Source organism: Octodon degus, unplaced genomic scaffold (assembly GCF_000260255.1).
Source record: "Octodon degus isolate 3935 unplaced genomic scaffold, OctDeg1.0 scaffold00108, whole genome shotgun sequence".
Classification (NCBI taxonomy): Eukaryota; Metazoa; Chordata; class Mammalia; order Rodentia; family Octodontidae; genus Octodon; species Octodon degus.
The window spans coordinates 5,437,618-5,448,001 of NW_004524684.1; the positions used below are offsets into that span (position 1 = coordinate 5,437,618).

At 42.3% G+C, this 10,384-nt stretch overlaps 1 protein-coding gene across 2 annotated transcripts in view; it reads right to left on the bottom strand.

The window, feature by feature from the left end:
• Positions 1-6: 6 nt before the first annotated feature.
• Hgf (hepatocyte growth factor) overlaps positions 7-10,384 on the bottom strand; it is a 72,971-nt gene continuing 62,593 nt past the window's right edge. For both annotated transcript variants that reach the window (XM_004639256.2, XM_004639255.2), the window contains exons 12-18: positions 8,935-8,970; positions 7,577-7,673; positions 4,957-5,031; positions 3,728-3,874; positions 3,123-3,229; positions 2,864-3,009; positions 7-1,233 (exon numbers count right to left, since the gene is read on the bottom strand). In XM_004639256.2, coding sequence (XP_004639313.1) covers positions 1,057-1,233; positions 2,864-3,009; positions 3,123-3,229; positions 3,728-3,874; positions 4,957-5,031; positions 7,577-7,673; positions 8,935-8,970 — 785 coding nt within the window. In that variant the 3' untranslated portion in view covers positions 7-1,056. The remainder of the gene's footprint in view (positions 1,234-2,863; positions 3,010-3,122; positions 3,230-3,727; positions 3,875-4,956; positions 5,032-7,576; positions 7,674-8,934; positions 8,971-10,384) is intronic.

The following is a 10,384-nucleotide window of genomic DNA, read 5'->3' on the forward strand; positions in this document are numbered from 1 at the left end:
TTAGGGAGTTTGAGCTAGAATCTAGTCACAGAAGAAAGTCTTGGAATTAAGCTATTTTAATGCATTTTAAATGGCCAATACATTTTACCTTTCTTCAAGTTAGGCACAATTGGAAAATTTAAGAAATACTTTGGATCACAGATCTACAGAGACCTTGCACAAATATGTGACTGTAAGTTGGAGGAAAGAAATAGTATCAATATATGCATCATTCTCTTCCCTTTAAGAGTCAGAAAGCACATGACACAATGAGGATAATAAATATGTAAACACCTAGATTAGGAAATCCTTAGCTCTCTGTGTCCTAACCTCAGTTTACAAACCCTCCAGTAGAAGTCATCTACAGGTTACATACAGAAGACCATTGCTTCTCTCATCTGTTCTCTTAACATCTCTACTGATCTCTAGAAAGTTCTCATTTGTTCTAGAGGAAAAATTACAGATCCATACCTCTAAAGCACTGAGAGATTACACTAGATACACCGCGACTTGGACAAACTTTCTCAGCACCAGCGTGCCCAGGTACAGGAAGTAGTATGGAGTTTCATAAAAGTGAGTTTGTGCACCACTGTTCTGGGTACACAGTGAAAAGAATTAATGAGCTATCACATATGGTACATGAAAGATAATAGAATTTAATACAGAGTTACAATTTAAGATCACAAGGTATAAATTGTTTGGGTGAGGTTAAAATATTCCTTAATGTATGGTTTATTCATCATTAAGAAACTAACCTTGAAAAGCAGCGTGAAAAGATTAATTGACCTATTCCATTAAATCTTTTATAATCCAGCAAGTATACTTTTTGCATTTTTTAATCCATTCAAGTATCTTCAGGAATTATGTTACTGCACATGCATGTACCTTAGTTCACTTCAACATTTACAAAATAACACTGACAAACAAACAACAGAAAACACCCTTATATATTAGTGAGTATCTTAACAAACATGACACTCAAGTAGTTGCTTTCGGTACAATTCCACTCCACGTTCTCTGAAATCTTCTTGCGCAGTTGCCGAGTCCTGATGTGCACTTCAGAGGCATGCATCACAGCTAGGACTGCGGCACCCTATACGTCAGGATTATTTTGTGTATCCACTTTGCATAATAGGCTACTCGGACAAAGATGCCAGGGCGACTGGGGACGGCGCAGCCTCGGCCAGGAATGATGACGCCAAGAATCATCTGCATCTTGTGCTGCTCACAGATCAGCGGGCCGCCGTAATCCCCCTGGGAAGGAGGAGGTGGGGAAGCAGACGTTAACTCAGAGATAATGCATGTGGCCCAGCGACACCATCCTCTACTGACGTGCATCCCAAGAGCGCGCGAGCTCAGACACAGGGACGCACTGCAGCTGAACCACAGAGACAAAAGCTGGCCTCTTTGGCCATGGTTGTTCTGCTGTGGAACAAGCTGAGGAAGTCCAAGATAAGTACAAGGACAAACTGTCCGGCCACACATAGTGTTCACATAAGAACAGCTCACTTTTTCCAAAATGTTAACTTATCCTTTAAAGTGTGTTTTCCCTTTATTGAACGTGGAAAAGCAACCATTGATATTGGCTAGATAAAATCTATTCATGTTTTTTTTTTTTATCTCCCAGTAGTCTCACTGTGTTTAAAATGGAAAATTTGAAAAATGCACAGAAATTATGAGTAAAAATAATTCTGGTATGAGTTCAGTTATTAAACCATTACATTTTTATTTATTTATAAAACTATTTATTGTTTTTCCCCAATGGTTCTCAGATGATTTTTATCACATTAAATAAAAAGTCCATAATTATTAAAATAATTCTGTATATTATTTTGAAGTTTTATTTCCAAGAAATAAGATGCCATGCTGTCCGGGTGAGCCAGGGAGAGTGAGCGCTGGGCTCTCCGTGAGCTCAGGGCTGGATCCAGCTTGCAAAACGTGAGTTTACAGAATTCTTAGGGCTAAAGAGAGGGCTGTCTTTTCTCTCCTAGTTAGATTTTTCCTTGTACGACAATAACGCTCATTTCCTGGACAGACACCAAATTTGAAAGTGTTTATAAACACATAATCTGTTTCTAATCATATTTTTCAAAAACAGTTCTAAACCACCGTTAACTTAGTAAATGTTTTCTCTCCAGGAACAAAGAGCTCGATGCAAGGCAACCCCACACACGGTTCAATACATATTTATGATCCAGACTGTGGGCGCACGTGTTCTCACAGTCAACATTCCACTGTCACTGAACTCAGCTCACGCTCTCCTGCAAGCTTCCCCGCCGGCGCGGGGCTCTGGGCTCGAGAGCAGGCCTCTCCCGTCCCAGGCACATCTGAGGCCACAGCGGGCAGCTTGTCTGTGTGGAGCAGGGGCAGGACCCTGCCAAGCGGAAAGAACAGTTGCCTGACAAACACAAATGCCCAAACTCATGGAGTTGCACACTCTGACCTTAAAGTTCTAAAAACAGAATTTATTTACACACACACACACACACACACACACACACACACACACACTAAGCAAAACCACATTTGAAAGTTTAAAAAAGAAAAAAAAAAAGAAAGTTTAAAAACAGGCACACATCTCATAACATTTCCATGAAGTTCACTTAGGGAAAGTTTGGGAAGATCAGATAAGCTCAGGAAAACCTTATGACAACGCGAGCCATGGCATCCCACAGACTGAGGTCCCTCTATGGGGAACAGCCTCCCGTCGGGTGTTGCTTACACGCATCGCCATGAAAGGCAGCTGTCCCTGGAGTGCGTGCAGAGTGAGGCACGGGATGTTTCACTCTTGATTCCAACAGAGACCCGAACCCGTTCACGGCTACCTCCTGCCTGCAGGAAGCTGCGTGGTCACTCGTATCTGTCCTAACGAGCCCGCTGTTACCTCGCACGGCCCCGAGCCGATCTTCTCAGCCCCGGCGCATATCTCCGACTCGTCCAGTGTCACCTTGCCCTGGTGGTGCTGGGCGCACCTCTCGTTGCCCATGATGTAGAGGTGAGCCACGCGCAGCAGGCCGTCCGCGCTGATCACTGCGAGGGCAAAGCGGCGCGGTCAGGGGCGCGGCCGGGCGCGGGGGACGCGCAGCCCGCGGCTCCAGGTGGAAGCAACACCACCTTGCCTCATCTGTGGAAAAGCCACTTACGTCCAGTGTAGCCCCAGCCATAAACACTGCAGGTGGTCTTCTCCGGAATTGTGCACCCATAGTTAGGCAGGTCGATGGTGCTAACGAAGTCGTCCAGGACCGCAGGCCTGAAGGGAAGAGACAGAACGGTGCCGTTGGGCCTGAGCTCAACAGAACCTCAGCAACGGAAATGTGAAGTTTGCGGGTAATGTTTAGAGAGAATAAAATCTCACTTATTTCAAAATGGAGAAAAGGAACGTCTAATGATAATGACCAAATTTAGAGTGAGTAGTACAGAAATGAATATTTACTTGTCCCTGTTTAAGAATAAATACTTCACTTTGGAAAAACAATATTATTTTACACTTTCAAAGTTATCAAGCAATTGCTCACTAAGCTTCAGTTTAAAAGCAGGCTGATTAGACTGTTGGCCCCGCTTCATTTATTCATGTTTGACAGCTATCAAGTAGTCTTTGCTGCACCAACATGGCACACACATGTGCATGTACCCAGGTGACATGCAACATACAAGATAACAACACACAAGGACAGGAAGGGTGCCGCACAGCTGACGGGATACCCTTCGGCCCTCCTGCTGTCCTGCGCACGGCGGAGGCGGGGCTCACCTGGCAAGCTTGAGCAGCACCAGGTCCGACCCTTCGGGCCCGTACACCAGCTGGGACACATTCCGGATCTGCCTGTGCCTCTCGTCTCCGCGCCCGAGCACGTCGTGGATCCCGAGCCAGGCTTCGTAGTCCTTTAAGTCTTTGTTTCTAAGTTGAAAAAAAAGCAGCTAAATCATAGTTCCAACTGTGCAATATTATTTGCATGTAATAATATTTGTAAATATGCTTGCTTTAGTTTATAAAATGAATAATTTAAAATATGATTCAAAGTATGATAACAATCCCCAACACTCAGGAGGCCAAGGCAGGAGCATGACCACCAGTTCAAAGCCACCCAAGGGACACAACAAAATCCTGTCCCCCAAAAAGTGCAACATGTTCGTTACAGGAGATTCGAAGCCTCCAAGCACACACAAGCAAAAGGGGCTTTAAATTGCTGAAATCTAAATGACTACTAGAAAACACCTGTGATTACACCTGCGAGGGAGAAAGTCACTTATGAACATTCAGGTAAAATTTGTTGCAGGAGTTACAATGTCTCTGCAAACGGTGCCTTATCTCAGCTGTGTGTATATTTGGCTTAATCATGAGGATTGAAGCCTTGAACAAACAAAATCAGAGTGACCTCGATAGGAACTAGGAAGTGAGTTTACAGCAGCCTTCTCCTGTTCCCTTATGGCTAATTTTCACCAAATCTATTCCCAGGATAATTCTGAGGCTCGTGAGACAAAAGAAGGGAGAAGCAAAGAGAGAGACGATTTGGTGATAATTTAGAGAAAAGAGTTTCTCTGTGGCAGTAAGAATGCAAGTGGGCGGCTGGGACATAATTTATTTACATAGTGTACAGAAACATTTTTCCCAAGTGAGAGCAGACCAGAATGAAAAGCAGTAAATTGAGGCGACGCGAAATATGAAAATATGAGTGCGGTTGAAGCTTGTAAGCTAAATTTTAAAAACTTAACTTGATCATCTCATGCTTGTGAATCTCTGCAAAATAAAGGCACATTCTAGGCTCTAAAATACAGAGGGGAGGAGGGGTTGAAGGGAAGGGAGAGGAGTGGAGTAAAAAAAGGAATTACGATATATCCTGCGCAGGCCCAGTTTCCCTATGACGAGTGGGGTCGATATGTACATCTAAAATGTGCCAATAAAATAATGTTTTAAAACAAGGGAGAAGGAGGTACTTACTTCCAAATACTGCAAACGAATACCAATTTAAAAAGATTTACCTTGCAGGGAAACACTGTCTCGCAGTAAGGATCCAACTTTCCTTAATCAAGGATCCTCCACAGATATGTTTATTTCTAAGAAAAGAGGAAAGAAAACAAGGAACATCTGCACAAAAGGAGCGGCTGCCAACTCAGGCAAAGCCGATGGCTCAACTTGTTAAAAATAAATGCAGTAAAAAGAAAAATATAGACATTCACTCCATTATAATAAACAGTAGCAGTCTTCCTATCTCAAGGGTGAAATTTGGGGATGATAACATTAAAATTTTTAATAACTTGACTATAATTTTATTAAATAAATTTTGTGATTTAAAGAACTGTCACTGAACAACAATATTTACTTTCCACAAATACATTTATCTTTGTGATATAAAAGAACCTTCTGTAATTATGTAATAGAATGACAAAACTTTGAACTATTTGTAATTTCATATGGTTATTAATGGTTATTAAGTTCGGGCCTTACTTTACCCTGGAAACAATTCAGCAGCAGTGACGTGTGCTATTATTCCCTCTTTCCTATAATTATTTAAGTTTGAAATGTTGGAATATTACTGAGATTGAAAAATATCTGTTTGGTGTAAGATTCACAATATAAGATTTCATTGCACTATTTCTTAAAAGTAAAGCAAACTTGCCAGACATGTCATTTAGGAATGTGTAAAATGTTTATAGGAAATAATAAGCACTAGTACATTTATTTGCAGATATCCAAAATCTGTAAGTCCATTCATTTTTGGCAGAAACATGGAAACGTACAACTTTTAGGATTTACGTTTCCAAGGAAGACAGATGTTCAGTGCTTTAGAGGGTAATACTAGAAGATGCTTAGGCTAGGAGCAGGGTTATTTATGGCCACTACCACACAGAGGGAGAAGAGTAAATACAGACTTTTAATTTTTCTTCTCTCAGTATGTATTTTGGAAAAATAACCAAACAGATGTTGTCACTAGGAACATGGATTTAAAAGAAAACAATTCTAAAAGTTGGAAGTAGTCTGAGCTTATGAAAAGACTTCCTGGGATCCCTGGGAATGAAGAGTAGCAGAAATGCATCTTGCTGTCTTTGGTTGCTAAGTGTAACTCAGGAGTCTCCGTTGCATTACTCTCTGGGATTACGAGTTAGGAAAGAACCACTAAGTAACTGAGAGATGTGAATCCTTCAAATATTTGCTATAATAAGGAACTTAAGTTTGTATTCACTTAAATTTCTTTTGTAAAGATCACTTTCTAAAATAAAATTAAAAACTAGAAAGATTTGGTCTTTATTAAATCTTCATATTGTATTGTACGATCACTCATATCCTGGATTGCTTCATAATTCTGTCATAATTCTGTTTCGGTACCACAAGTCTGAATTGCAGCTACACTAGAATTAGTGGCATAAATAGTAAATCTTCTAGAGTATTGCTTGAGACAAAGATACACTCAAAGAGAACTTTAAGCTGTATTCTGAACCATTACAGTCACCTGAAGTTATACAACATTATGGTCACCTGAAGTCCTACAAAGAGTGACTGATCTATCATGCATGAATTTGCTGATCCATAAAGTACTTCAGTTTCCAGCTGTCTCCATTCTGCTGTCATTCCACAGATAATAGGAGATATACTGTAATGGTTAGAGAGACATATTTCCTTGTGCTAGGAGCCTAAGTGTGAAGGAACAGAAAGGGTATCTTTTCATTTGTTTGTTGGTTGGTTAAAAAGGAGTTAGACTACTTGTGACTTGCGGCTTGAGGCATGTTGAGGCATGAAACACTGAGGAAGGAAGCCACCATGTTTAGTGGGAACAGAGGCTCAGATAGAAGGGCTCGGGTCTCAACCACACAAGGGAAAACACAGCTGAAGCCAGCCGCATTTGAGTGTGTTACATGGTGACATCTGGATAGACATAGCTGGAGACCTAGGTAGTCTAATGACCACATGGACTCATCTATGACATAGACAGTAAGGTGTGCTAAATTTTAAGTGCACTGGTGTTTTCAGTACCTAATTCTGATAGCACAATTACTAAGCTTACTTTTTATTATGATATAATATGCAGCTATTTTATAGGGAGCACGCCACTGAAGGAAGTGGGCATATCTGAAATTCCTTATCCACACTGATTATAAAATCAAGACTGTACAACTACTGAAAGAGCCTGAATCTTTTTCATAATAAAATCCAGTGAAATTTTAAAATGTCATTTTTTAATGACAATTAAAATTAAAAGTAAACATAACTTGTCTCAGAGGATTATGTATAGACATGTTAGATATAAAATTGTAATTTGAGATTACAAAGTTACTGCTTGTCTCATAAATACTATGACTTTCCTACACAGTCGCTTCTGTATAACCCAAACCAATGCCTCTTGGAATCAAAGACGATGACAACACCTGCGAAACCTGGTGGACATTTATAAAGGCTCCCTGAGGCACAAGGTGCAGGTTCCAGGTTCTATGATGAAGCTGACCCAACCCTTCTCTGAGCTCCTCAGATGAGGACCGATCCTTCTCTGCATGCCTAGGGCCAGCGCCTGTTGGAGGGCAGACTCCCTGACCACAGGTGACCATGCTGCTGGGACAGGACTCAGCAGAGTTCAGATGTGGATGGTTGTTTATTATTGATAATTACCTGTACTTCAGGCTAACCATCCATCCTACATTAGTTCGTGTTGGAATCCCATTAACCACTCGCAGTTGCTTTGTTTTGGCACAAGATATTACAGGATCTGCAAACAGGATCAAACACAGAGATCTGATGTAACGACAGGAGATAACCGTGCTTCTTAGCTTCTTTGGCACAGCGATAGCTATACGCATGGCCCTACTATGACTGCACCAGAACACTTGTATGAATGGTAATGGGTGATCTTAGTTTCCCACGCAGCCCTGCAGTTGACATCCTCAGGTGTGTTGCTGAGCAATACAAAAATCTAACGGGCTCACACAGCTAAGAATAGAACTGAAGGGGATAGGCCCTTTGCTCAGCGTGTGCTGAATCCACGCTTGTCGAGTGCACTGTATCTCCCTCATGAGTCTCATGATAAGGTAAAGCACTTTGCAATGGCTATGTCTGAATGTCAGTAGGAGCCTACAGCCTGAGCAGAACAGGGCAACACGACCTGGTTGTTCTGAGTCTGTCACAGTAAGAATGGGAGCTCGCTAGCACGTGTTGCCAACTTTATACTTATTGAGACTGTTCCCAAGTGATGTTATTACATGCAGAGCACCATGTCCCAGTGACTCAACTCAGAATTCCTGAAGAGCATGGATCCCGGGCCCTCCCCGTGTTCCTCAGCTTATCCTTTACATTCTGGACACATGTAGGATAACGTCTCCTCAGCCTAGGTATCGCAGGCGATTTTGCCAAAGAGTAACTTAGTTCAGGGCCAGAAATACATGAAAGTTAAGAACGAGCAGCCTGGAACAAATTCTCCCACCGAGGACTACTGGTCTCCGACAGCATCATCTTCTGCCTACTGGCAGGGAGGTTTGCAAGTAGCTTGAAAGACAGAACCAGAGAGAGAGCGAGAGCGAGCGAGCGAGTGAGAATGAGAGTGAGAGAGAGAGAAAGAAAGAGAGACAGAGACAGAGACAGAGACAGAGACAGACAGACAGACAGACAGACAGACAGACAGACAGACAGACAGACAGAGGCAAATGGCATGCACGGCATCCTCCAGCCTCTGGGCTCCTTCTGCTGCACTCAGTGTGCCTGCCAGGCTCCCTTGGAGGGTGCACACAGCAGTGGCCCTGTATATGCAGGTCCCAAACTAAATGCAAATGCCAGTGCTCTTTTCAAACTCATATGAAGTAGCCTGGAAATTTTCTTACAGCTACACATACGAAAATTCACATTTATTACAAGTAAAGTGACCACTTTGTTTTCATGATGGACATTATTCAAGTGCTATTTGCTGTGAAGAGAGGATGACAGCATATTTTGTGCAAGAGATGCAGGTATACTTTGTATTTGGAAAGACTACTCACGGTCTAAATTGATTGTAGGTGTGGTGTCCCCTTCACCTGTAAAGATAAGTGTCCAGGTACATTAACAATTCACTAGGTCTGTACATCTTTACACAAAACCATAGTTGCACATTAAAATCAAAGTATTCAAGAATGGCACAATTCACCAAAATTCTTTCTGCTTCCTTGCATATGACACGCAGTGCCTCTTTGTAATTTTGCATCCCTTTAACGAGCAAGCTTGTACAGGTGAAGAGCACCTTGTTTCCTGAGTGGGCGAGGATCAGGCGTGCACGACACCGAGCCGGGTGGCTGGGGCCAGGCGGCCAGGCTCTCCGTGGACAGCAGCCTGCCGCAGCCGGGACTGTTGCTGCTCACTCCCTGGGCCTCCCCGTGCGTGAGTCACTTTGCTTTGGTTGTAATTTGAATTACACAATTTTTAAATGAAAATTGTTTTACTTTTTTATGGTTTGGTAAAACTAAATCTTTTCATGCCTTCGGACCTTCTGAAAGAGAAATTCATGCCTCTTTTGGAAAAAAAGGGACAAGAGTGTCTGTTCTTGGGATACTTCAAAGATTGGGTTTTCTTCCCCCAGATGTTAGTTTTAAAAATAAGGGAAAAAAGGAAATGCTGGCAACTACACATTGACTCTACTTACATCCTTGTGACTCTACTCCTTCTATGCTTTCTCCATGTCCTCTCTACTAGGATTTAGTTACTTTAAGAAGAAAGGCTTGGAAGATGCTAGGAGCTTGGAAATACCTTTGTGGTAATGAGTGAGGCATGGGCCACTTCCTCAGCTTAGTACCTAACAGCTCAGAATTGATGGAAGAGTGTGCCAGAGGTCACACAGCCCCACTAGGCCTTAATCCCTGGCCATGCCCGAGCTCAGCTGCACTGAGGCCGAAGCAATAAGGGCCCATATATTCCCTCGGATTCGAAGCAAATTTTACCATTATTTATCAGGGTGTGAGGAAACTCCTCCACACTAAAAGATATTTATTTATTTTCATTTTCCAGATCTAGGTACTGAAAACGAATAAAGGTAAAAAGAACATATAAAATTGTACTGCTTGCTTCCACTCCATTTATCCTGGGGGAAGTTTCCACAAGGGCCCGTTGAACTCTGCGTTTCAGTTTAGAGTACAAAGTGGAGTTGAGGCAGAGCACGCTGCACAGGGGCTGGCTTCCCACTCATGAATTATTTGTAAACTTCGAGCACTTAGACATTTACTCCTGATGTTGTCAGGAGAAATAATGAAGCACTCAGACCCTGCACTGCCTATTCTTCTGAGTATTAGCTTAAGTGGCCAGGGGGGGAATCAGCTCATTATCATACCTTTAAAGTCTGACACATCTGTCGGCGTAGGGGACTCAGGTCAACAGTTTCTGACATTGCCAGTCAAGCGGAAGAACCAATACTATTATGGGTTACTGGACTCTTTTAGAATATTTTGCTGAGTTTACACA